A 27,907-nucleotide genomic window follows, 5' to 3' on the forward strand; every position below is an offset into this window, starting at 1 on the left:
TTATTCTTGTCATTTTCTCGTATCTCTTCTATTCCCCATGAATTTGCAAAGATGACCGATCATGATTGTGCATTCTCATTCTTTAGGACCAGGACCTACACACACTTGAAGTAAGTGAGGGACGCCTGCCTTTTTCCTCATGGGGTTTCAACTTTGCATATTTTTTAAGTCACCTATGTTTTAGTGTTTCTAGTTTGCAGATGAAATAGTTCTCTGCTGAAGAGGGAAATAAAAGAGACATAGTTAGAAAAATGGGATTTGCGAGTCCCCGCTCCTCCCCTGCGGCCTCTTCCGTGACCCCAGCACACCTGGGATTTCAGCTCTCTCAGGGACAGCTGTTCTTTGCACCCATATTTGGTTTTAAGCACTGCCTACCGTACTGTGTACTTTCTAAACAACGTCTTATGAAAATCTGGGTAGCCACATGATTTTTCTTCACGGTCTCACCTAAATTATTATAACGATCTACTGTGTACCTACAGTAAGGAATAAGCAATCAAGTTTTAAAATCTAGTGAGAGTCATTCTAACACACGTATCCTTTTGCAAACCTAGTTAAGGCACCCTCACGGCCTATCTCAGCAGCTAATTGTTGTTTTAATTTCACAGATGGTAACAAGTTCTTTCTTATGTCCCACTAAATCTCCCCTGCTTTCTTTGAATCAGCCACAAACCATTTTCTAAATGCCAAGCATAGTGACACGTTAATTTCCTCTTGTTCAGTACTTGAGAAGCAGGTAAGAAGCAGGCCCACATCCCTCACAAAACCACCACGGAAGTCCCTTCATGTGCTTCAAGGCTTTAACTTCTCCCCAACAGAGGTAATTTCTCCAGTGTAACTGTCACCTGCTGTTGGCTCTCAAACAGCACGGTTTTCACAGGCTGCCAATTCTTCCTCCTCTGCTGCAGTGTTATCTGGGGTCACACATTCTGTGTGCTCATGTTTTCTGGGCTCGGCCCGTGCCCTCCCAGATTTCTGAAGATCGTCAGGCTTTCTGAGGACTCTTGCTCAGAGACACAACTTGCCTTCCAGAGCCGGAGGGCAGAGGGAAAACCCACCCAAGAGGAGAGGGACTACTTTGGGGTGCACCGGGGGCCTTGCCTAAAAAGCTGCACCCTCTTCTCCTTTCCCTGAGTGTAATTTATTTTCCTTTCTTCAAAGCAGTGAATATTTATTTCCCTTCTTCAAGAGTTGGGCAAAAATATGTGCAATGCAAAATAAACCCTAATCAAAAGCTCTCACGGTTCCTCATCCACACCCCTGAATCTCTGGGAACACCATGGTTTTGTGGAACAGGCCTGACAGAGCCAGGAAGCCTGGGCTGAGGCTGCCGCCCTTCTACCATGCCCAAGTCACTTCATACTCTGAGCCAGTTTTCTCTACTGCAAAGCGGCATGAGAAGAGGCTCTCGGGACTATTACAAGACGAAAGGGGACGATGTCTGCAGAGTGCCTAGCACACAGCAGGTGCTCAGAGAACCTTAGTAAATCGAAGTGATCATATAGGTACATGTACTGACCTACTGTGAGTCTACCACGTGCCAGGCACTGCTCTAGTCACATTACACACAAAACCTTACTTAATCCCCACAACATTATGCAGTAGGCAGTATGAATCTCCCATTTCAGAGGTGGAAAACACAGGGGTTAGCCAACTGCCTCAAGGTCACACAGCCAGCGAGCGGTCTCTGTATTAGTTTCCCAGGGCTGCTGCAACAAGTCACCACAAACTGGATGGTAAAAACAACAGGAATTTAATGTCTCATGGGTCAGGAGGCCGGAACACAGAATTCAAGGTGTTGGCTGGGCCCGTTCCTTCTAGAGGCTCTGAGGGAGAATCCAGCCCGTGCCGCCCTCCTGGCTTCTGGCCGCTGCTGGCAATCCCTGGCTTCCTTCAGCTACGCCGCTCCAAGCTGCTGCTTCCCCCGCACAGGGCTCTTACTCGTGTCTCCTCTGTTTCTGTCTCCAAACCTCCTTCTTATCACAGCAGTCAGTAGGTCTGGGGCCCACCCTAGCCCAGCATGACCTCATCTTAACCGAATCCCACCTGCAAAGTCCCTACTGAGCACTACGGTCACAAGCGTAGGTTTCCAGGTTAGGCCTGGACTTAATCTTTTTTGAGGGGTGCAATCAGACCCACTACAGTCTCAGTGCTAGATTCTGAACCCCAGAAATCTTCACCAAGTTCTTAACTTCTGCATCAAGATGTCAAACATCATAAATAGACAGTTGTGATTGTTACTGGAAGTTGGTGCCATGGTCCACGATGCCCCATAGGAACCCTGAATTTCCTCCCTCTAGTTGCTTTCCAAGCCCTTGGTACCTTCATAGATTCTCTATGGTCGCCGACAAATTCGTCCTCACACAGTAAGATTTTCACTGGGTGAGAGGCACGCGCTTTCTTGGCTGCCCCTGACTGTGCGCCTTCCCTCCAGGCTCCCTCAGATAAACCAACCCAAGGATACCAAAAATGGCAGGAGCACATCTTAGTCTTCCCATAGGTGGTCCTCAAAAGACCCCCTCGAGCTTCCAGGGACTCACAAGGCTTGCTCTGTCCTCAGCTCTCATCCCACACCCCTCAGGCCTCTTGCCCAGCCCTGCGGAACCCCATGAACCACGACGGGAAACGAGGGGAGGGCACCCCCACCCCCAGGGCCCCGAGTGGGCCTGGCTGGCACAGCCAGCTACTTTTCTTCCCCCGACTGCGCCACCTTGCCTTCCTGACCCTTCATCAGGGAGGGTCTGCACCACGGAACCCCCCACCCCCCACAGCACCCTCCCAGGCCCTGCAGGGGGAACAGGGCAGGCGGGCGCTGCAGGGGTCAGCACCCTCCCACCCCAGGACAAGGGCAGAACCATCCAATTCACCCTGGGGTGACTCCCTCCCAATCACCATCTAGTGTCTTTGTCTTTGTTTTCTTTACTTCCAGGCCACTAACAAACCTTAGAACAAAATAGAAAAAGAGTGAACTGATTCTTCTTTGATTTCATTTAAATTTCCAATCATTTTTTAGTGGTCTTCTGTCTTTACTTAACATTTGGGGAAGCGGTGGGCTGGGGGGCTTGAGGCAGCCAGGTACAAGCCTGGAGGGACGTGAGGAGAAGGTTGTAAGAAAGAAGGTTCTTCCTTGAGAGTCCCTCCCCTCCTGCTGTGTGCCAGAAGCTCCATCTTCTCAGGGCCTCTGAGGGATGGTCACTGAGGGATTAGAGTGCCTTAGGAATGGCTCAGCATAACACTGATTCTTAGAAATGTACGTCCTCCTCTGTACCCACCCCATCCGCATACCGGCTTCTCTTGGGACACAGAGCTGAGCCCGTGTTGGAGCCTGTCCTTGAAGAGCCCGGAGCGCGCTGACAGGCGAGGCCAGCGCAGAGAAGCGCAGCGGAGGCCACTGACCACTGCCTGCGGCCCGGGGGCTGCCCTCCGAGCAGCTTCATGAAGAGCCCACGGAGGGAGTGGGGATGGTGGAAAGGGGTCACTCACGGCATCAGTTTATCATGAGGGGCTTTTTACAAAGGGGAGGACGGAGTGCAGGTAGTGCGGAGCCCTGCGGAGCCCCCAGCGCCGGGGCAGGGTGGTAAGTGGCTGCCAGAACCAGACACAGAGGACCTGTGCGTCGGGGGCTGGAGCTCTCATGGCAGGGAGGCAGCCCGCCGACGTGGCACTCACAGGGCAGCCCCCTGGGCCCAGCGCGGTGGAGAGGGGTGCAGCAAAGGGCGGCCATGCACCGCAGGCAGAAGAGGGGAGAACATTCCTTCCAAGGGAACCGCGCGGGAGGCAGGACTCTCCAAATAGCACCGTTTGCCCGGACACAGGAACACAGGACAGGAAGTGGGAGCAGAGGGAGGTCAGGGGCCCCACACAGCTGGCAGGGAGGGTGGTGCGCGAGGAGGACAGGAGGAGAGGAAGGGGGCCAGCAGGAGGCTACTGAGCGCAGGACGTCCGAGGGAAGAGGAAGAATCTGGATCAGGGCTTGCTGGTCAGAAGAGCTGCACAAATTCTTGTTCTGCTGCTCAGAATTGTGAGACACTGGGGCAGCCTTTTAATTTGCAAGGTTCGCTTTCTCATCCACAAATATGGGCGGAGTCCTGACCGTCAGAGTCTGGGTGAGTGAGGGGCCTCGCACGGGCAAGGAGACGGACGCGCCCTGGCGTGCTGCAGGGCATGGCCTGTGCGGCCCCACGTCAGCCCTGAGTCGGGCAGGAAAGCAGGAGGCCTAGCCATGGCAGTGACGGGGGAGGGACAGGCATTTAAGAGCCGTTGCTCTGGACCTGAGGATGAGCAGGGGGAGGAGAAGGTCCCAGTTGAGTGACTTGGGTGACCTGGCAGACAGATTCAAGATTAACCAGGTTAAGGGACACAGAGGGGACAGGGAAGGTGGTTCTGAACACGTCAGCTTCGAGGGCCCACCGACGTGCACAGTGTCAGGACTTGGCGGGTGGCTGAAGCCATGGAAAGCAAGGGTCCCGGGGAGCAAACACTCAATAGAGTGGGAAAAACCCCATTACAATGAGCTGAAGAAACCAGTGGGGGCTGGGGGCCACCCACAGCAAAGGCCATTATTCCAGGAGCCTGGTAGTGGAAGGCCAAGACAGGATGGCATCTTTTCTTCCTAGCATGGCAAGCCCTGAGCCTGTCCATAGGCTAAAAAAGAAGAGACAAGACCAAAATAGCCTCAAGACCCAGGAAAACACAGGGGAAATGATGGCTCGAGATCCAGATGAGACAACGGGAGATAGGGTCCCAGGGGGAGCCCGCCTCAGGAGAGGGGCAGCAGCCTCCTCTGAGTCTAGACGGCGAAGGGCAAACTGGACACCTGCCATGAAGATGGGCCAGTCCCATCCCTGGCTTGTCACCTCCCCTCATTAGAGGGCACGCAGGGGGCCTTTCTGAAGTGGCTAAGCCTTTCCCTGGCACAGTTGGGCTGTTCTCACGTGCAAGGAGGTGGGGTGAGCTCTGGCTGAGGCAAGACATCGGTGTGAGTTTTCGGTCACGCGTGCTGGTGAAAGCACCCACCGCATTAACTGCTCCCGAGCGGCATCTCCCCTGTCCGTCACCTTCCTTCCTCTCCCCAGGATGAGGGCACCGATCAGAAACGTTAATACGGACCAAACAGAAAGCACACGTGCGACCAGAAACATGTGCTGCTATCTTCAGAGAAGACACCCATGCTGATGCACCCAGGCCCTGGGCCCCTGGCCGGGGGGACTCACGTAAACACATGGAGGCTGCAAGGAAGGAGGCCCGGCCAGGGACACAGAGGGCTCTCCTGGGGCTTGGTGTAGGGGCACTTGCAGTTTCTCTCATACCCAGCTTGTCAAATTCCTCTCTGTCAGCTAAGGCATCTGACAGGCTTCATTATTTCCTTAGGGCTTTGTCCTTCCCATCAGTGAGAAAAGGCAATTGGAAGGGATTTGGGTTTAGCTGTTTGGATTTAAAAAAAGAAAAAATCCTTCTTATATACATACATATAAAGATAGATGTGTGTGTGTGTGTGTGTACAGATACATATGTATACATATTTTGTGCATACACACACACTTTTTTTTAAACAGTATTTGTGTGTAAGGACAGGCAGATGGGACCTCTGGCCCACTGCCTGGATGGCCACTCCAAGTCTAGAAGAAAAGGCACCAGCAAAATGGACCTCTCCCAGCAGTCAGGAGCCCTCAACGACGGCTGACAAGCCACACTGCGCCGCAGGGCGCTCACGTGAAGACCACAGCTGTCAGGGGTTCCTTCTGAGGTGCTTCCCGTTCTTTGCCTTCAAAAAAACCTTTTACCGGGGTCATCACTAAGAACAAGATGAACACATTTGCTGTTCATTATGATTTCATTTCTCCCATCTGCCCTGATAGCTCTGAATTACCAGTAGAAGCTGCAACAAATTGTCAAGAGATAAAGTCAAAAACCAAGATCATCCACAGAAAAAGACGACGAGGCTCTGATGCCACGAGTGAGCCGCACAGGCTGGCACCCTCAGTCTCCCTGACAACGGGCATGCTTTCAAAGGCAGCCGCGCTGAGTGGCTGATCCCACAGCACAGAGATGTCTGCCTTCCTCCCTGAGCAAAGCTGAATGAGGCCGCTTGATTTCCTGTTGGCCGGTGTTCCCCAGTGCAATGCTGCCTTTCAAACAGTCACCTTGTGTGCTGTTTATTCTCTTCTATTAGAACTTATGTTCTTGATGTTCGCAACACATTTTTGATCACCTTCCCTAAATACCTTCACATATGGGCCAAATTCAGAGCTCAAGAAATGTCTGCAGGTTGGAGGGTCAGTTGGTTCATTCATCCATCCATCCAATCAATCCTAGATAAAGTCTATAGAATAAATGTACCCACTTTCAGGGAATTCTGCAGAGATCTAAGAGCAAATCAACTCAATTTAGCAAACACGTACTGAGCACGGTTATGTGCAAGACAGTAAACAAGAGAGACATAAAGATGAGTAAGATGTAGCATCTACTAAAAAAACACAGACAGATAAATAACTAATACAAGGATGAACCTGAGGGCTATTCTTCAGGTCCAAAGGATAAACAGAAATTAGATCCGCACTACGGGAGTGGGGATGAAATCCAGAAAGACCTCCTGGTGGAAGGGATATTTAAAATACAACCTTCAACAATGAATAAGAATTTGACAGGAAGAAATGTTAGTTGAACACAGAAGACTCGATCACAGTTTGGTCATGACTGCAGCCAGAACTGGGACAGGCCGTAACTCTTCAACAGCTGCTCCTCAGGATCTCCTGTTCAGGGTGTGGTGATCACATCCCCTGCAGATGTGATTTAGCTTTTTCCATCCTGCATTTCCTGAATTCTATGCATAACTTCCTGGGCCTCGCTGCCATCCTCATCTCCACAGTTCAAGGTATGTGTTGGCAGAAAAGGAGCTCAGGTTCACACTGGCTGTGTTCTTAGAGGTGGGACATCACCACCCTTCCTCCTAACCATGCCAAGATGCAAGAAGGAGCCACAGAGAGCAGCCCAGGCCACGCTCAGAGGACAGGGCACTGCACACAGGGTCTAGACTGGTGTGCAATGCAGAATGCCCGAGCTGCCCCTGTGGCATGAGCAATGACACCCTTCTACTACGATCCTAGACACTACTAAGGGCTTGTCAGACAGGGGCTACAACTTCAGATCAAAAGCAATCTTCATTTGCCTTTGGGTTTGAAGATGGTCACACGATGTCCATTCCCCAGCCCATTACATGGTCCTTTACACCAACATAAAACACAGATGCCCTATATGCTGACTTCCCCACATCCATGTGAATCCAGGTTCACTCAGGGTACATTTCATCAAGGCTCCTATGAAAATCCTCTCTCCTTATGCGATCTGAAACCCCTCCCAAAAAAGAGATCGGTTTGTTTGAATAAGACTCCTCTACCAAGGTGCAAATGCCTCTTGGGCTGATAAACTCCATTCATAATTAAATTATTAAGAAAGCTAGATTCTTTTTTCCCCCTCCTCCTACAGTAGAATAGCCAATGATAAACCTTCCTGGACTGAGATACAAAATATTCTGGTGGCTTATGACTGTTGACACCAGCGGGTCTTATGTTGGAATTGATGAGCCTTGGGACTACAGGTCTATGAATTGTCCTAAAATTCAAAATTTTGCAAGTATGTACAAGAATGAATTGTTCTAGGGAGAGAATACAGTTTCACCAGATTCCTGAAGTATTCATGCCCCACAAAAGGTCAAGACTGTCCAGTGGACACCCAGGCCCGTGCCTGTGGAGGAGTCAAAGAAAGGAAAGCCAAATTTAGCCTGCACACACTGCCATCTGAGACTCCTTAGGCGGCTTTGCACGAATTCTAAATCGATTCCGACTTTATGCATTCAAGAAGGAGAAAAACAAAGCACAGAGGGATGGAACTTGAAAGCAGGCAGTTGTTCAAAAGCAGGACTGGGACCAGGCCTGGTTTCCCTAGTCCCCTGGGTCCTCCTCCACAGGGTGATTCCCTCCCCGATAGGCAGGGCTTAATTATGTGACGTTTTCTAAAGTTGGCCTAACTGGGTTTTCCACCATTATTAGTGTGAGAGATGCCCTGTAAGGCCTGGCACAGAGAGGCCGACCCCGAGGTGTGACCAGTGGCTCTGTGGCTGTCCTCAGCTTCCTGCTGGGCATGCCTCTTTGCTCTCCAGCCAGCCTCGTTCCTCGTCTGGGCTGTGCTTTAGGCCACCAAGCAGGGCAGAGGACAAGGCCACCAAGAGGATAGTGGGCTTAACAGCCTTTTTGAAATGACCATTTCAGTGCAGCTAACAAGTAGATGAAGTCTGCCCTAGCTTGTCATGCAGTATTTTTAGCACTTACTCTGTGTTAAAGATCCTTCCAGGCACAAGGGATATAGTAGTCCACAAAGCATGTATGACCCCTGCCTTCGTGGGGCTCACGCTGACCATTATCATGACAACGTTGTCCATTCTTTGCCCAAGACTGAGTTTAACAACCAAGCAGGATCCACCGGAGGCAGAAAGCCCTCAGAAAGGGCAGAGGGGAGGCTTCCAGATTCAAGCTGAGGTCACCAGGGACCTCTGTCCACCCGCGTCCCTAAATAAGATGATTCTCTCTCATCTACTCAGTATTTAGACTGTCACTAGTCTGAATGACTCAAGCTTAAGAGAGCTCACATCCTGACCCCTTCCTACGCTTTCTACCAGTCGGCCCTTTGTCCAGCCTTCCCTGCACGCTCAGAGCCCCAGTGACGTCTCCCTGGTTCACCTCCCCAACACAAGTCTCCCCACGTCTGGGGCGCCCTGCATTCCATGCCACACTGGTTCCCCTAAAACATCACTTTCTCTCTGGAACTCTCAGAGTCAAAGCCCTCAATGGAAGACAGTACGGACGTGGAAGGAAGTCCTTGATATATTACTGAGAGAAAAACAGGCTTGTTGTAGAACTATATGCAGAATAATATGGGATTCTGAAAAAACATCTGAGCATCTATGTATTTGCATATGGAGTGAGTCTAGAAGGAATCAGGCTTGAGAGAGGGTGTCTGACTTTTTCCTTCACACAACTTCTTCACTACTTCATTTTTAGTAACTAGTATGTACTAGTCATTTGAGAATTTAAGCCTCCATCATGACCAAATGGTCACAGGAAGGAAGGGCCCCCATGGGGGCCCCACAGACGTGGGCCAGGCCCTGTCTGCCTTTGCACTCCCCATCTTTTCTACATCGTGGCTTATGATGGCTCTGAGCAGAAGAGATGAAAGGGGGGGAAGGAGAGAGAAAGGAAGGTCTTGGGTGCACGTGTTAACAGGTACATGTGACAGAGCCATGAGGCCTCGAATGAATGACGGGTCAGCTGTCCCTTGCTGGTGACTCACAGTCCATCCTAGGCGGCTGCTGAGACTTAAGCACAAGGGACTTTGTCAAGCCCATAAAGAGGTTTACAGATTCAAGTGCAGAACTTGCTTTTAAGAAAATACCCAGACGCATGACAGGCAAAGAATGCATGTAACTCTGCAGGGTTGAAGAACAAAGAGAGGAGGCAGAACAAGACAGAGAGGAGGACCAGGGGGAGGGAGGCACCGCACGAGGCCCCAGGAAGTGCTGGTGATCTGGGGATGCAGGCGGCACATACAACATGCACCAAGGGGGCACTTTCCACACAGTGGGGGAGAGCCAGACCACGGGGAGCTGCAGGCGGGCACTGCCCTGGAGAAGGAGCCAAGGGCGGACCGAAGAGGCGCTCTCAAAGGGGCGAGGGAGGGTATTTCAGGATAGAAGACAGTGGAATGTACTGGCAGGGAGGGAGGGGCCCACGGAAAGTGCGAGATCGGGTTGGCCACGGCTCAGGATGCCTACAAAACACGTGGAGCAGGGCACAGAACACGGAGCACTGGTAGCAGTGACACGAAGGTGTACCAGAGGGGAGGAGAAGGCCCAGGAACCTCAGAGGTCATCTCCTGCTAGGCTCTCCTCACGGGGGTCCCAGACTGTCTGGGGAGCGGAGGTTGGGAAGAGGCAAAGCTAACCTCCATGTGCTGTCTTCACCTCTCTGGCACCGACAATCCAAGCTACGAGGCCTTGCTCTCTCTACCTCCATCCACACTTTGTCTAAATAGATTTTCTAAAATTTTCAATGAAATCTGCCAGTGTGAGAAGTACTGTGAAGGAAATGAGGACATGCATCCGGAAAACTGCTTCTCTGCTTTGTATAACGTCTCCGCGTTCATTTTCCCAGAGGAACGTTGGGTTTCTTAGGGAGGAGGGATCATCCTTTATCACTGGAGCCATCAGAAGGAACTGGAAAACACACAGGTGATTGGCACCTAGACAGAAGGTAATAAAGAGCAGGAAGTTCAAGGACGCTGCTCAGACCAAAGGCTGCAAGCGCTCCCTCAAGGCACTTGTCAACTAGGTAGAGTAAGGGTAACAGAGTCTATAGGCAGAGGAGGGCGGGGGAGGGCCTGGCACTTTGGTGAGTAGCATTTCTCCCTGGGGCGAGTAAGGGATTGCAGAGCAGCCCCAGGGAACTCACTGAAGCCAGACAGCATGAATGAAACTTCTCTCCCCTTCTTAGTTCATAAGTTTCCCCATGCAGAAAATTGGGTAATTCTTACTCATGCATATGTATGAGAAGGCAATGAATACTATGAAAGGTTCTGAAGCCGGAGAACATAAAAACGTTAACTCTACATAAAGCATCAGCCACTCGCGTGATGGACGCTCATGTCCTTGAGATGGGCTGGCCCAGAACTGAGAGGAGAAGCTGGGGAGAGATCAGAGGCTAGGTGGGCTCCCTCTGAACCCCTGGTTACCAGTTTCCCCAGTTTGCAGAGGCCCCTAAAGGACCTCCCGCACTGGGAGGCTGCAGGAGCGGAAGACACTCAGCCTTACAAAGGTAACATGGGAGGACACACAGTCACCCAGCCCCTTGGGCATCAAAGAGGCGGCCAACGAGACGAGATGTGTGCAAGAGCTCCAGTCTGCTCGTGGTCTTCTCGGCCTCCAGGGCCCTGGGGCCTCTGCCCCCTTCCATAATCCAGTGACACCGTGGGGAGCTGGGTTTGTGGGGGTCTGAAGTAAGGGGGCTTATAGAGAAGCAGTGTCTCTATCTGGGGAGTCACTGTCTGATTTCGGAGGGTCAGCATGGATAGGGAGGGTCATCTTTAAGAATCCCGAGAGCATGTCTTTGACTCCACAAAACACTAGAGCGACTAATTACCATGTATATTCTCTAATTAAGTGGTTCTACCTAGGCATTCTAGGCTAGGATAGCATCTCATTCCATTACAAAATAAAACATTTTAAAAACCTTCAGTACATTTTAACTCCCATGGGACCTTCTCCTTCTCCCTTTATACAGGTGTGACCATCGCCTTGTTTAAAAGCGCCCACGTGTTGAATCCCACGGCTCATTTTCAATCATCATGCCGTGCCCCCCTTCCAGTCCCTACCGAGTGGCTGGCAGACTCCGCTCCCCCTGATGAAAGCTCCTGCAGAAGTCGCTGCACAGTCTGCCCCACTCACGCCGGCCTTTCTCCTGCCTTTATGCCCCTGGATCGGAGCCGCCCACTCTCCTTCCAGGGTGTGGGCCCTTCTCACCTGCAAGCCTTCAGAAAGGCTGCCCTGGGTGTTTCTCTCGTACTCTCATAATAAAGTACTAAAGGCGAACTTTCTAAGCTTCAGCACTGAACGTGACTCACGATATCCTGAAAGATTATTCACTGTCTTCTGTCTTCCACTTTTCCTATCAGCCTGTGTTCTTTTGTAGGCAGTATATTTTCCGTCTGGATGGTTTTAAAATCTTTGTCATCAACATTCTGTACTACCAGTTGAGTTTAAGAATCAATTTATTTTACCTTGCTTGTAATTGAATCTGCTTCCGGAGTCTGAGAGTACTCATCTTTCCTTAATTGTCTGATTCGATCATCTACACCCTTGACTGTTGACTCAGTGAAACATGCTGCCCAAGGTCCCTGATTTCCCAAGAATTCCCCAAATGGCACAGAATAGGCTTCTCAATCCCTGACAGAAGACACTTTCCATTAAAATCTAGTTTTTTATGCCCTACAAAATGTTCTGCATTTTGGTAGGATATCATTTTGGACCGATAAAAAAATATGAAGGCAAACAAGTGAGTGGGTTTGTCTGGGAAGGTGGACAACACTGAATGGTGTGGGAAACAGAAGGAAGGAAAGTCTGGGGGCCAGTCCTCCAACCATATACTAGTTACGTCATCACGGAACAGTTATCTAATATCTCTGAAGCTCAACTTCATCTTAAGAACGGGAATGACAGATTCCACCACCCATGGTTGTTTGACTGAGGCGCCACAGGCCAAGTCCCGTCCGACTGCAGAGCCTTTGCGGGGAAGGACCACGTCTTGCTCGCCACTTGTATGTGTCATCAATCTCCTGCCCTTTTAACACTGCTCTGTTAAGCATGAAGTATTCTCCATCCATTTACAGCGAGCAGGCTGCCCAGATGAAGGATGCTGTGGGAGGAAAGGGCTTCTCCCACGGGTCACAGCTGCTGCCCAGTCCATCAGCAGTGTGGGTCTGAGGTCATCTGGGAATGTTTTGCCCCAGCCATGCACCCAAAACACATAGTCCAGTCCCCAGCGTGACTTGCTGGTCACCTTCCCACAGCCTTTGCATAAAAGACCCTGTGTGTTCCAGGCCTCCCATCCCCAAGGATGCTAAGCTCCCTTGCTGTGCCCACCCCCGAGGGCTGCTTCCTATTTTCCCAGCAACTGGGGCCCAGCCCTGGCCTCAGCAATCCAGGGGGCCTCTCTGCTACCCAGTGGCTGCAATACACCTTCCACAATGAAGTCTGGACCCCGGCATAGGGGCCCCTCCACGCTCATCTTCCTTGCGTGCCCTCCTTCAGCCTCACAGGACTCTAAGGAGTGCTCTTTACACTTCAGAGGCACAGTTACAGCTTGGTAATTCTTTATATTCTCCTGTCTAAAGCACCGTATGCATTCTGTCTCCCAACTGGGCCCAGACTGACAGCCCCACTTCCTTAGTGCCTGGCCCCGTGAGCCATGCATATGAGCCCTCCATGCATCCTTACTCCCTTCCCCAATCAGCCCTGAGCAACCTGCTGCTGTCTTACTCAAAAATAAAGTGTGGCTCAACACGGAGGGCCAAAGCTGGAAGGCACTTCCTCTCTTTCTAATCATTTGACCAATGGCTTGGATGTGAAATTAATGCCATTTGGGGGACTGCTGAAAATCCTGTGGGGACTCTACCTGGTTTGATTCTTTATACTCAATAATCAACTAGAGAAATACTTCCAGTGTGGCTTCTGAAGGCTTCAAGTTAATTAATTTACTACCTTTGGTTAAAAAAAAAAAAAGGATTTTTGTTTACTTGCCAGTCTATCCCTAATATCAAGGAACATAAATCTACAAGGGACTGATTTAATCAAATGTGTTCCTTTTATCAGTGCCCAATAAGACTAATGCAGAAGACACCTAGGCAGGAAAACTAAAATTCAAAAGCACAGTGACTTCTATAATGGCACTACTGTGACTTACTCACTTTAGCTGCTCAGTGACCCAGCACAGTGCCTGGCATGGGGATTTTCACGTATGCATATTTGTTTGCACGAAGGGAAATTCCATTTCATGGGCATCTACTCTTTGACTAGAGGCAAGGCCACCATGCTGCCAACTTCTCAGCTGAGTTCCTACCTTTATCTACTTTGTCAACCAAGGCAAGCAACTTGAGAGGAGACAAAATCCAAACATAAATCTAGGTCCCTCCGAATCCCAAATACCCATTCTCCCACTGAAGAAAACAGGAAGGTGGTTGGGGTGGGGTGGGGCCTGGCCAACAGAGCTGCAGGACAGAAGAATGACATGGGTGAGTCGGGGTCCCGCCGCGGGCCCCAGGAGGGCCCTGGCTTTCTGCACGCGTTACCATCAGGCACTCCTCGGCCCACGGAGCGCACACAGGGGGCAGTCCTCAATCTCTATGGGAATCATTCCAGTCTCATCATGAAAGCAATTTCTAAGGATGATACTTGTGACTTCCTGCTTTCCCAAATGATCCCCAAACCCCTTCTCTACAGTTTCCGAAAGGGTAGGAAGGTAGCACAGACCACAACTATGGGAAATTGTGAGCACAGGGTGACGGAAAAACCCGGTTCTCTCATTTTGAACAACAGATATGCAATTATGAAATCTCAGTTAACATAAAACTAGCACAGAATGAAAAGACCTCAAATAACCACCAAAAGATCTGGATCAAACACCAAGCAGAATCCTTCATCGTTCCTAAGCAGTGCAACTGAGCACGAGAAGAGCTTTCCTCTTAATTTGAAAGATGAGGTAGATCTCCTTCTTGCTGCTCACCGCTACAAAACAACAGGTCTCAAAAGGGAAAAGCAGTAGAAATTTAGTTTGTCTGGACGCACGAGCCAGGTGGTGGCTCCAGGAGATGAGAGTGGACCCTGGGGGGCTGGGCTCTTACCTGTAGATAGGGTCCTGCATCACCAGCATCTTTGGGCTCTTACCTGTAGATAGGGTCTTGCATCACCAGCATCTTGCTCTCATCCCAGGTCCACTCCTTTTTCTGCAATAAAAGAAGCTGTAAATGAATAAGTTAGGCTTGTCCTCTGCTGCAGGACCAGGGCACGCCACGAGGGCTACTAATGCTTACGCAAACACATGCACTTGCTCTGGGCCTCACTTCTTCCCCCTAAGAGGCCTAGAATCGATTGCTCCGAAAGGACAAGTGGAAAAGGTCAAGTGTCTGGTCTGTTTCCTTCAAGCACTTGAGAGGAGCGTTTCCCTGGGGCACAGAGGATAGGCAGGAGCCAAGGTGGCCTCAGGGGACCACAAGCAGGCTCTAAATCAGAATTTCATGGAGAAATTCAAAGAAAGAAAGAAAGAAAATAGGACTATACATCACTCAAGATGGGTGGGAGCTGTAGAGGGGACAAAAGGAGGAAGAAGGCAAAGAGCCTGTGAATGATGCTGCCAAATGCAAATGAGCAGACTCCATCCTCCCTCCCCTAGCGGGGAAAAAGCGGGACACAAGCCCGCAAGTTAAGCAGGACATTTGCAGATTCAAATGATGCTCTTCATTCTGGCTGCAAACCCAAAGGAGACCTCGGAGTAGCTGGGGCCGAGGACAGCAATGGGGAAGAGTGGGAACACAGGATTCCAGGGCAGCCCTGGGGACCCGGACAGCCAATGAGGTGAATGGCAGCCCAGGTGCTAGGGAAGGACCAGGGTCAGCAGCCACCTGGTCCTCTCAGGTCCCACCCCCAGGAGCAGGGACAAAGAAGCCCACTCCACCTTCATGACCTCTGTCACTGAGGCGCTGTCATCCAGGACAGAGGGGAAGAACATACCCATCTCTCCATGAAAGAGCATCAAGACAGAAGGACAGAAGAGGAAAGCATATGCCAGATAAATGTTCAATGAGCACTCTCAGCTCTGCGCGTTGCTCAGGGACAGCGCGCAGGGGAACCAGTCTGAAAGCACACCAGGCTGTGGGGCTGGGAGCTTCCACCAGGGACCAGGGGAGACCACGTCCAGCCCTTTGGGCGACATTCGCAAGAAGCAGCTTAACACAACACCATACACAGCCGGTGGGCACCAACACACACACATGCCAGTTAGTCCCCAAATCTTGATTCAGTATCAATCCAACCCAGAGAGGTGGATTTTAGACTCGTTTACAAGCATTTGCTGTTTTACAGACAATAAAACTCAGCTCTAAGAATTAACTGTATTTTCAAAAGTTGCCTTCCTATAATTGCTACCCACTGCCCTGTAAGGTTTTAGGGTATTAAATGAGTAAACACAGAAACAAGGAAACTAAACCTCTGTCTAAGTAGGAACCTTCCAGGTATATAAATACACCCAATCCAGACCCTCTTCTTTATCCCAAATTACCCCAGGTTTTGAAAACATTCCTCATCTGCTAAGTCTTCTGGACTTGTCACCTTAGTTGACCTTCTGTACACACCACACGTGCCAGCATCCCCCTCAAAACCTACACTCTGACTGGTATCTCTGACTGATTTCCATGTGGTCTGGACAGCAGGGTAGAGACACACGTTCCTTTCTGCATTCCAGCCATGCACTCCTCTCAGCCCAGCAAGGACAGGCTGACAGGATTTCAGCTGCCTCGTAACCTTACCAGCACACATTGGGACGGTTTCCAATGACACACACTGAGACATTTCACAGGACGCCCGTTGTAAACAGGCAATATAGTTGTTCACCATAGGAATTCTTTAAACAACAATGTATGTTTAAAATATGGTTTGATTTGGTGGCAAACTTAGATAATAAATATTAAATTCTGCCACATCTATATTTGTGATGACATATTCTGCCTGACTTTGATTCGATGAGATAAGCAATGTTTATAAAGCACGTCCTCTCTGCGGCTGAGCCCACCCATTGCGATTTCATTGCAGCGATTGTTTTTCAGTTCTGATACTTTCATTTGGCTCATCTTCCTGCTTTCTCTGCTGAGGTTTTCCATCCTTCACTTGCTTCAGGAGTGTTACAATTGCTCCTGGAAGTATTTTTAAGGCGGCTGCCACAAAATCTCTATCAGATAATTCTAACATTTGTCATCTTGGTATTCACTGTTTTTTTTTTTTTTGGTTTTGTTTTTTTTCTTTTTCATTGATGGTGAGAGTTTCCTCCTTTCTGCTGCAGCATGTGATTTTCCACTGAAATCGGCACATTTTGAGAATTATGTTTTAAGACTCTTGATCTCAAACTTTATCTTCTCAGGTCACTGCTCAAGCAGGGGAAGGAGAGGGACGTCACCTAGTTGTGACCAGGCAGAAGTCAAGGCACGGGTTCCCACTGGACTTGTTACACCCAAGGGGGAGGGGGCTCCACGCCACCAGAGGGTGGGGGCTCTGGCACCCCATGGGGCTTCCGCTGGCTCAGAAGGGCATGGGTACCCAACTGCTGCCCCCGCCAGGCCCTGTGACCCCAGGCCAGTCTAGGCTCTGCACTGACCAGGGGGCCCGTTACCAGCTGCCAGCGCTCAAAGTCCCGGCTCTCCTCTTGGCCTCTGACACCAGCTCGGGGAGGCTGGGGTACCTCATCACAGCCTGGCAAGGTGGGTATCAGCCTGGCTGGCTGGGACCAGTTTCTCTGCGTGGTTTGGCTGGATGAGTGGTGGTTGCCTGGAGTGTTCTGCCTTGCCAGGCCACCCCTTTCCTCCGCCGCCGGCTGGGGCACAGGCTTTGCCTGGGGCTTGTGTCTGTTCCCACTGCCCCACCTGTGCTGCTGGCTTCTTCCGCTCCGGGTCTGGGGTATGTGCAGTGAAAACACCGCCCGTGGGACTCACGACCATGTAACTCCCTGGGTCCCCAGCCTGCCTGCCTGCCTTCCTGCCTTCTCTCCACCTCTGGGAATCTTATGATTGTTTTATCTACAATGTCCAAGGTTTTCGGTCGTACATCAGCAGTAGGAATAGGGGAGAATGCATCTATCCCCAGAGCAAGTCTGGTTTGTGTGTTTTAAGCTCCGGGTGCCGGGGCCCACCTCTTTGGTCTGAGGTGAGGCCCAGCAACCTGCGGCCTTAACAAACACTTCAGGTGCCTCTGATGCGACTAGCACTGACAGCCACCGCCTTTACCACTGAAAGTCAAACTGACGTGTCCGACTGGCGGCTCTCCTCCATGCAGAGCATCGCCCCTGCAGTCTCAGCCCAGCACCGGGAGGGACCCGGCCACTCCAAGCAGTCACCCGACGATGATCCCACCACTGTCCCTGGCCAGGGAACCCTGGTGTCACACAACAAACGGCCGCTGTGAGGTGAACCCTGGGAGGGGTAGCGGCAGAGGCTGCTCTGCTCCGTAGGGAAGGGAGCCTCAGTTTCCCAGGTTCTCACTCTCAGGAACGCCTGTGATGAGTCTGTTACTCTGCTCTGATTTTCAGAGTTAGCAGAGGAGGCACTGACGCGACGTGCCAGGGAGGCCACGCCAGTCCGCCAGCTGCCGCACCCACTGTCCCTCTGGGGAAAGCCGCCCCGGAGGCTTCTGGGTGTGGACAGTTTGCGGGTGGGTGTCTGATGACCCCACCCCGGCCGACCTGGCTCTGACAGACGGGGCTCAGGGTGGGCAGCTGCTACCCACTGCCCCGTAAGGTTTTAGGGTATTAAATGAGTAAACACAGAAACAAGGAGATTAAACCTCTGTCTAAGTAGGAACCTTCCAGGTATATAAATACACCCAATCCAGACCCTGAGGACGGTCCAGGGTTGCCCCACCATTGAGCTCCCCAACTCTACCCAATAGGATCCTGCACCAAGCCTAGGCTGGACCCCCACAGCGAGGTGGTTTTTGTGACCTGCCGCTTATCTTTCCACTCAAACTGGCTGCAGGGCTGCGACAGAGGAAGCCTCCGACTCAGGCTGCTTCCTCCTCGTCTGCCAACGAGCCTCCGTTATCAGCGCGATCTGAGCCACACTCTTCCTCCAGACGCTAAAGAATGTAACGAATACACAGCCATTCAAAGGCAAGAATAATGAGGCAAAGTTAATACAGAACAGCGATATTCCTTCTCTGGAAGACCTAATAAGAGGCTGGGGAGACCAGCCTCCAGGGGCAGCTTGTATTAATGTAATGAGGCTGAATGGCAGCAGGGTCCACAGCAGCCAGAAAATACTTCACTGTCAAAAGAGGTGCCTGCATCCATACAGACCATCCTGACAAAAAAAATCCACAACCTACTTATTTCCCTTTTCTGAAAATCCCATTAAAACCCAGGCCTCTCCCTTTAAAGATCAACCTGAAACACTGAGGGTCAGAGAATTAACTTACTTCCTGCCAAGACCACCTAGTACAGTGGCAAAACCCAACTTGTCCGCCTCTAGACCCCATGTTCTCTTTGCTGCTCAAAGTAATGAAACCAAAGATTTTCTCTCTCCACTGCCAGGAAGCTCCTCACGTTCAGCAGAGGGTGGGGGTGAGCGGCACGCAATGTGTGCTTTTACGAGACCGCTGAAGGGGGGAAGCACTTCTTGGGTACAAGGCCCTTTCCTTTACCTATTGAGCGCAACTGTCCACTCCTCCCTGGAAAGGTACAGCCATCTGGTCACTCCACCACCTCCTGGCAGGGGACATTATGGGGGAACCAGCTCTGAGGTCGGTCTGCCTGGAACAGTGCCTAAACCAGACACAGAGTCAGGGCTAAACATCACAGTGCCCTGCTTTATTTTGGAACCCAGACATTACTAGGGCATCGCTGAAACCCTTCCCTAGGAATCCAGAAGTGGAGGAAGAACTTGACATTAACTTCCTATCCCTCCTGGAATGTACCGGTCGTACAAAATCTGTAAGCCCCACCGTTACTCAGGCCCCTGACAGCAGTGGGGACTTCTCAAAAAAAAAAAAAAAAAACCCAAAACCCCAAAACCTTGCAAAGGCCACAGGAACTTTGCTTGACAAGTTCTCCATGCTTCCAGAAAGAATAGGATGAGTCTGAAAAAACAGCTATCACCACCCGCAGGTATAACCCACAGATAAAGAGAACACGTTTCAAAACCCACATGCTAAGAAATCCTCACACCACAATGCACCTGATTCCTAATATGCCTGTTTTAAAACTCGCAGAAAGTAAAGGCCTAGAAACACGACACGGTAGAAAGCCGCTGGACTGTCCATTCCTGGCTCTGTCGGCAACCACCTGGGTGGCCTCAGGACAGTCACCAGGCCTCTCTTGTCCTCTGTGACCGTACCTAATCAATCAGGGAATCGGAATAACTCATTTTTGAAGTTCCGCCTCCTAAATTCTGGGTCGATAATTCTAAGTGCCTCTTTCTTACCCAATTAGACCTGAGCTCTGTGTTTCCATAGTAACTAACACTCACTACCTTTTGGGAAGGTCACTGGTTTCCTTGTGATGTGATATGCCATGGCCAGCGTACAGGCTAGAGGTTAAAGGCCCTGAATTAATCAGGCATTTCCTACCCAGCAGCTTTTCTTCAAAGGAGTCTGAAGAGATTAGTACATACACAGAACCTGACAGTGGGAAGAACCCACCTGGGATCTGAGCAAGACAGACCTGGTTCAAACATTAGCTTCACCACTGATGGCACTTGAGGTTTTAGGCAAGTTGCTCAACCTTCTTTTCCAAAATGAGCCTAAGAATGCTACCTACCCCATAGGAAGGTTGTAAGGATTTAACAAGTGTACTATTTATTAAAGTGTATTATTTATTTGCATCAAATAAGCAAATGGTAGGCACTTGATGCGCTAACTATCGTTGTTAGCTGTTCTCCCGATCACCGCAGTGTGCGAATACTCTCGGCAGTTTGCTACCTCTGGTCGTCTTCACGGTCCCTGCCCTACAGGCTCACAGTCTGTGTGGCACAGAGAGAAACAGCTACAATGCAGTTTTATAGGAGCTGCAATCGACCTGCATGTGCATATAGTGCCATTAAAAATAATTTTGCTGGACAGAGTCTGTGTCTAATAGCCCTACGCATCCTCCCCAGTTCCTTGAACATACTGGGTGGTGGACACACAATAAATAGTTGTTAACGAGAACGATGGAGCCATTATAAAATGTTGCCTTAGGAGATTCCAACAAAGTTGTTGGTTTATAAGAGAAGCCCTTTCAGTCCTTCTGTCAGAAAACCCTTTGGATGGAGTTAAAGACTAATCTTTCTCCTTTGGAAGTCTGCTCCCTAACAAGTGGTGCTATGGTGTGACTCCAGTAGTGACATAAATAATCGTTACTATATACACGGAAAAGATAATTACTCAGGCCAAACTGGGAGTTGAAGAAAATGTACTGACTGAGAGGTGACAATGCAAAGCCAATTATCTTAGCTGCTGGGTTCATACCACAAACACAAGCTAAGATTCTTGAGGAACTTGAGAGTCATTATCTGCTGGCATCAGTTCAAGATGACAGCATTTCTAGACACTTGTTAATATAACCAAAAAGATGCTGTTTATCTACATTTCAGTGAGAGATGCTCACAAACATCCGGCTACTGCCGACCCCAGAATAAAGCGCCTGAAGATCAGAGTCACTGAACAAGTCTTCCTCATAAAACCACAGAAGCTAGCAATTTCTACCGAGGCCCTTCTACGCCTGGGAAAGGCTCTTGACTTGTTTTCTCAAAGGGGCAGATTGGCAGGAGGAGAAAAGAGGGAAAGAGAAGACAGCCCAAACCAACAAACTAGACTTCATTTGATCCCACTGTTAGGTACTCAGTTCTTCCCACACACACAGCACGTTTATGCATCCAGCTAGTCAACAGCCGCAATAACTGAGAACACACTACGCATGGCCAAGGGTCCAAGCCCGTGCTGAGCTTACAGGGATGGCCCTCACCCTTAAACCGTTCTCTGGGAGTAGGGAATCCCCATAAATGCGCTTTTTCCCCAGCCTGGATGCACACCACCATTCACCAGTCACACACAGGCTCGGCGGCTGCTCTGGGGACTGTTTGACCTCAGAGGGTCCCATCCTGCCCCACAAGGTCAACACCACACACACCCGCTGTGCCTCTGGGGCCTGCTTTCTCTATAGCCCAGCAGGTTCTCCAAGACCAGAACAGGTACCGCTAGCCTGTCTACACACGCACAAGCCCTCAACAGTATGGCTCTGGAGCTGGTGCGGAGCATCTGAACTGGCCAAGTCAAAGCCGTCTCCCAGTCCAACTCTTCATTTTACAGTTGAAGCTCAGAGAGGAAAAATAGCTTGTTTAGAAGCACACAGCCAGGAAGAGAAGTGCCAGGACAGGGACCTAGGTCTCTGCATCTCAGCCCGGGGCTCCTCGGCATGCCACACAGACCCGGGGAACACCAGCCTGTTGTGAGTGGGAGGAGGAGACCAGTCACCACCTTCACCAGCTGGTGCGGCACAGACGTGGATTAACCAGTGGGGATGTCAGGTTGCACGTGGTACCAGTGCCTCTGGCGGAGTATCAGCCCTGTTTGTCCACCTTCAGCTGCCCACAAGAGCTCCAGCACTTAACCTCATCAGGATGGCCACCTCCGAAATCTGGGGCTGCTGATTTCCCTGGAGACCAGTGCAGCATGTCTGCACTCAGCCCCGAGATAGACACACACAGAGACAGACACACAGAGGGGGCAGTACCAGCACACACAGACACCAGGGAACGTCACATGGAGATAAGATGTCAGAGAGGCTGATTACTGGTCATGTGCATTCATCTGTCCGAGGCAGTGTGAAATGAACACTGTGATTAAAGCAATTATTTAAATCCCAGGCACAGCCTGAAAGGCATGCCGTGCGGGGGTAGAGAAAATGAGTTGGGAGGCTCCCTGCTCCCAGGCCTGGCATCCGAAGACTCAGATCTAGGATAGACCTGTTAGATCGCCTCTTTTCTCTGGAGAGAACCCAGCCCAGCAATTACCAAGGATGGAGTTTCACAGTGAGTCACAAGCCGCGTGGGCTCCCGAGGGAGATGCTTCTGCAGCTCATTCTTCATTCACTCGGGGGAGGGAGGCCAGCTTCTCAGCCAGGTGACCCCTCAGCGGCCAGGTGTCCTCACGTGTGGTGGGATCTTGGGCAAAATACACAGACTCTCTAACCTCAGGGTTTTCACGTGCAGAACACGGCTGACACCACATATGGTATACGATGCACGGAGGACACATGAGATGGGAAGTAAGACTGTCCCCTGAGGGCAGAACTACGAGGTCACCCCATAATGCGTCAAATCATAGGTACAAGTTACCCAAAGGGGGAAGAACAGGCCCCAGGGCAGCAGGCCTAACTCAAAGTAAGCAAAGATGATGTTAAGGACCAGGGTGCAGGAAAGATGACAGGAGCGTCGGCCCTGAAAGAACAAACCGGAGAGTCCCGAGGGCAAACCCGGCAGAGGCTGTGGGACAGACGCCAGGAGCAGCACAGGCTCGACAAGGCCAACGTGAATATCCAGGGACCCGTTAATTGTGGAGCCAGAGGCCAGGGAACATTCCTGCCACACAATTAGATGAGCTGCCCCATCTCTGTGCTCACCAAGCAGCCCTCTAATTACCTCCTTCTTACACCACTTGCCTCCCGTGGAAGAAAATGCACTGTCAGGCTAATGGGAGGATACGGTCCGGGACGTTATTCCATGTCTCAAAGTGAATAAGGGCATCTCGTTTACACGTCAGCCTCTTCTGAGCCTTGTCCGTGTGGTAACATCCCAATGTCCGTAACTCCAAGACTGATGAGTCTGAGTTCTGGACTGAAAGGCTGACGGCTCAGCCCCTGGGGGGCGCAGTTCAGTGAGCGCGTCGTCTGCATGGCTTGTTTTCCGAGGTGACTGGGTGCCGTGAATGCTCACCAAGTGAAATGTCCACCTGACTTCAGTAGGACTGATGGAGAGAGCGCCCATCATGGCTGCAAAAGCACCCTGTAACCTGGGAAGTGTCCACAACTCACAACCATTACGCGATCAGTTGGTTCAGGAGGCCCCTAGGCTACCAGTCCCCCTCACACGAGGGCCGACTTATCTGACATGCATGTGTTGAGTACGTGATAAAAGCCAAGCTGGGGCTCAGCTTGGCTTCTTGAAGTGTGAGCCCGGGTAGCCCTGGCCCATATTTGCCCCCTGAGGGTGTCTCCTGCTTTTAAATTCACATTGTCATCATCCATAATGTCTTTAACTGAGGCCCAACTTGCTGACAGGCCTCATCTACCTGAGGCCTCAGCCTGCTTCCACACCTGTCCTGCTCCAGAACTCCTAGGAGGACAAGATCCTAGAGACTGTCCCATGGCTGACCACCGTGTGCATATATGTGGGGCAGGTGGAAGGGCAGAAAAGCTATCCCCAGGGTAAGAACAGCAAGGGGACCATGGACCCACAGTGGGGTTGGAAAAGTCAAATATACTTACTAAGCTATTAGAAATTCCCTACTACTTGTGAATTTTGAAGTCATTCTTTATAAGAGTCTACCACATCTTATGCTTTTCCTATATACTTCCAGCCTCACAGCCATAAAACACTTTCTAGAACCACTTCTAAATACAGGCATCTTTAGGGAGCATAAGAGAACACGAGAACACGTTTTGGTTTAATATATGGGAGACCTTTGTAAATGTCCAGCCAATCAGAGAAAAAATGGGCCCCCTCAGGGAGCAGTAAGGTCACCATCCCTGCCGGGCTCCAGTCATCCATCGGGTCACGTCTCTTGCGAGGAGCGTGGAGACTGAATCCTTGGATTGGCAAGATGACTTCCCCTCATCATCCTCTCAAGCACCTGGCTCCCCAAGTTTATGTTGTCTACTGTTATGTGTTTGTCTTCACCTTCCATAACCCCAGGCCTCAAGGTCGGCCTCAGGTTCCACCAGAATCAAGAGCATCTGAGGTTTGGAACCAGAAGCAGCTCCAGAGGCCTGTACATCACTACATCATGGCACTGCCACCAATGAGTATAAAGCAAAGACATCATTAATAAAATACAAGGCATTAGCAATCACGGAACAAACAAGCGAAAACAGCCTTCACATATCCTCGGTCAGCCCAGGCCTTTCCCATTTCTCTCTGGAAACGCACTCTCTCCCCTCTGCCATTATGCAAGCCTGCTCCTTCCCGGGGTTAACAGCATTCTCCCGCAACACACCCATCACCATGAACAGCCAAGCGCTTAAAGAGCATGTGCTCGCTGGCCTGCCCGCCCCAGCGCAGAGGCTTGCCCCTGGGCAGACAATCGCCCCCACCCTGGCACCCACCTCGGCCACGCCTCAGCCTGCAGGGGAACATCAGCAGGGCTGGGTCCTGAGGGCTGTTCAAATAGACGGGCTGAAGCAGCGGTGAGTGTGAGAGGAAGACACACAGACGCACAGTGGGGCTGGGCGCCACCTCAGGTGCGACTGAGGACAGCTCCCGCGACAGGAGGTGACCGCTGCTGGGGAGCCTCCCCTCCTGCTCACCTGTTCCTTGTCACCACTTAAAAGTAGTTCCCGAGATCAAGACCCAAAAGTAAAGGCATCAAAGCAGGGAAGGGCGTTTGGATGTGTGAAGCAAGGATGACGGGAGATGGGCCCTGCCCCCCAGAGGACACCAGGACTGATGGGGACACTGGCCCCGCCTCGCTCCAGCTGCAGCCCCGCAGCGCTGTCACCGGTCTGGGTGGCCACCTCAGCAGCTGGGGGAGGGTCTGCACAGAGAGCAGCCTAGAGGAGCAGGTGGCCGCTCCTGCCACCCCTGGCTCCCCTTTCATCACGGGCTCCAATTCAGGGTCCCTTACCTTTTTCTTTTTCTTCAGAATCACCTTCACTCCATCAACTGACACCATGATGCTCACTTTCTTCTTCTTGATGTTCTTGGCTTTAAACTCATACTGCAAAGGAGAGGAGAACAAACAAGCACAGTCCAATTAGATCAGCGCCATGTGCAGGGTGCAGCTAGCTCGTGACCCGCAGGAGAGGGCCACAGACGGGCCTGGGAGCTGGAGCTGCCCCCGGGGGGCGGGGTCCTCGGGGCCTGTGAACGCAGGCGGGTGTCTGCAGGCAGGGGCTCAGCCATCTTCAGGTTGAACAGGGAGGGACTCAGTGGTCACCAGTTTCATTACTCAACCACCAGGCAGGACCAGAAGAACGGATCTAATCCATCCCAATGAGATGAAAACAGCCTTTGAAAATCTCATCAGAGATCCAGAACCTTCCCTGGGTAATTCAGTCTGACATTTAATGACTTTCACTGTCAGGCATGTCTTCCTTCTGTCTATCCAAATGCTGCTGAAAGTCTATTTCATCCTCAATGAAGATTAGGGTGAGTTGGCACCAGTCTTTGAATCAGGGCTTTTTACATACTAAAAGATAATCATGAATTCTAAATCATTCTTTACAAGTTCGAGTCCCAAACTGCTGTATCTGTAAGTCCATCTCCAAGTCTACCCACAGCGCTGTTAGCCCAAAGTATTCCAGAGAGGACCTGACTGGTGATGGTTAATATAAAGGAGGGTGTTTCCTTGCAACCTGTATATCTATACTCCTTTTTGCCATCCTGAACGGGGCTGCTCCGGCCCCCGCCCTGCATGCTGTTGGACCCTGGCTTCCTCCTCAAGCCCAGAGAGTTTTCTGTTAATCGGCTCATTCACAGCCATTTCTTACGCTTGCGCAGATATTCATGACTGGTGGTATAATTCCACGTCTTTCTCACTGTGCGTCATTCTGAGCGCTTACCCAGTTCACTGACACCATCTTCACCTGGTCCCCATCTTGGTATCACCGCCTAGCAAACCTACCTGCCAAGCTCTCTAATCAAACATCTTTAATCTACAGATTAAAAAATAATAGTTCAGGACCCAGAGTCAAGACCTCTACTCCAACCCACAGGCCTCCTTCTCTGGAGCCTTCTATGCTCAGACCCTCCCCCGCACGTCTAAATCCTAGTTACTTCCAGTTCACATGTCGATAGAAATGAACCTAATCCAGTCTAAAGACATGAAAACAACCCCTACTTTGAAAATATCATCAGAAATCCAAACCCTTCCCTTGGCCGGCCTTCAACACTTTGATTTTAGGAACTGAGCTCAGAGCTCCCAGCCTGTCTACATGGTGTCCCTCCAGCTGAATGAACCAGGTGGTCTTCCTACTCTGTGGTGCAGTCAGGGCTGGTGCCCCTCAGCTGTCTGCAGCTCACAGGAAAGAACATGACCTAGTGAACAGGTACAATGTTCTCCTTATGTTCACAGGGCAGGCTGTGGTCTAAGCTGGGTGGAGTTTCCAGGTGATGGCAATGTACGTCACTCCTCGGCCTGGAGGTCACTCCCATCCTGTCAACAGCTGTCCTTCTAATAAAAGGGCCTGAAAGAAGAGTAGACCAGGGCAGCAGACACACAGGAGAAAGAAGAAACCTTCAGCTCAGACTGGGCTTCAGAATCTGGGAACCCAAAGCCCCTTAAGAGTACGGAGCACTGGAGAGTGAGCCCGTCGCAGGCCAGGGAGGAAAAGCACTTTGCACTGGAGGCTGGCTTAGGACCGGACCTCAGCCATGAAACAGATTCCTCTCTAGGTCAGCAGCTGCAAGCTGGCAAAGGCCGGCATTGTGACTGAGGGGCCACCCTTCAGGACATAGCTGCAGTTTGCAGCGAGTCCCTGCCTGCAGCTTTCTGCACAGGGGCAGTACTGGGTGAACTGCAATGACCTCTGGGTGGGGGAGCCACCAGAGACTCTGCAGGCTGGCTGCCTTTGGCCCAGTGCCCGTCGGGAGAGGCGAACCGGCTCCGCTTCCTGACCACACCTGCATTTACCTCCATTCACTAGGGCTTTCAATAAACACGGCCCTTTAGTGTGCCTCCCGTGGGAACAAGCCACTAAAATCAGGGCCGCTGCTGCCAGTCAAAGGCATGCAGAGGACGTGCTTTGATTAACTCAGGTGGGCGATAAGAGCACAGAGTCCTAGAAACACCCAGAGGTGGCAGAAGCTGCCCTAGACAGGTCTGTCTGCAACTATTCCGTCGTCTTTGGTCTCTTCTAGTAAGCCACTCTTACAAGTTCCCCGTACTTCCTTCGCCCCATTTTCTGGCAACAGACAAAATAGCAAGGCTTAAGTACTTCTCTCTGAAGGTTCTAGGTCATTCTCCCAGCCCGAGTTTGGAGAGCATATTGCCTGCCAAACTGGACCTTTAAATGTCTTATATTTCCAGAAGAATATTGTAGCTGTTCGTGTCTTTCTTGTTTGTTCCACCTCACTGTTGGTTCCACTGTCTCTGAGACCTTTTTTAAATCAAGATCCCCGAGGCTAGCAAGAGGTTCCCAGCCAGGTCATTGCCTGGGGATCTAAAACCTTCACTATTTCTATAGTTTGTTTTGACAAGCCACGCCTTTAATATCTTGATCTTCAGATCTCAACATGCAACTCCATGTTCTCCTTGGAACTGGAAAACTGCCTCTATTCGATGTCCGTGCACCCGCTCCCAGGTGGCTCTGGCAGGTTCTGCAGACCCGGCGACTACAGGGACGAGCATGACCAG

General features: G+C 50.9%; 1 protein-coding gene across 7 annotated transcripts in view; it reads right to left on the reverse strand.

Annotated features, from left to right (window-relative positions):
- The window catches only part of LOC108405971 (carboxyl-terminal PDZ ligand of neuronal nitric oxide synthase protein), a 251,651-nt gene that overhangs the window by 49,190 nt on the left and 174,554 nt on the right, over positions 1 to 27,907 (reverse strand). For 4 of the 7 annotated variants that reach the window (XM_073222112.1, XM_037023723.2, XM_073222113.1 and 1 more), the window contains 2 exons: positions 25,178 to 25,270; positions 14,489 to 14,562 (listed from right to left, as the gene is read on the reverse strand). In XM_073222112.1, the coding sequence (XP_073078213.1) occupies positions 14,489 to 14,562; positions 25,178 to 25,270 (167 nt within the window). The remainder of the gene's footprint in view (positions 1 to 14,488; positions 14,563 to 25,177; positions 25,271 to 27,907) is intronic. The other 3 variants (XM_037023722.2, XM_073222115.1, XM_037023724.2) reach the window with 1 other exon arrangement.

Source organism: Manis javanica, chromosome 14 (assembly GCF_040802235.1).
Source record: "Manis javanica isolate MJ-LG chromosome 14, MJ_LKY, whole genome shotgun sequence".
NCBI lineage: Eukaryota > Metazoa > Chordata > Mammalia > Pholidota > Manidae > Manis > Manis javanica.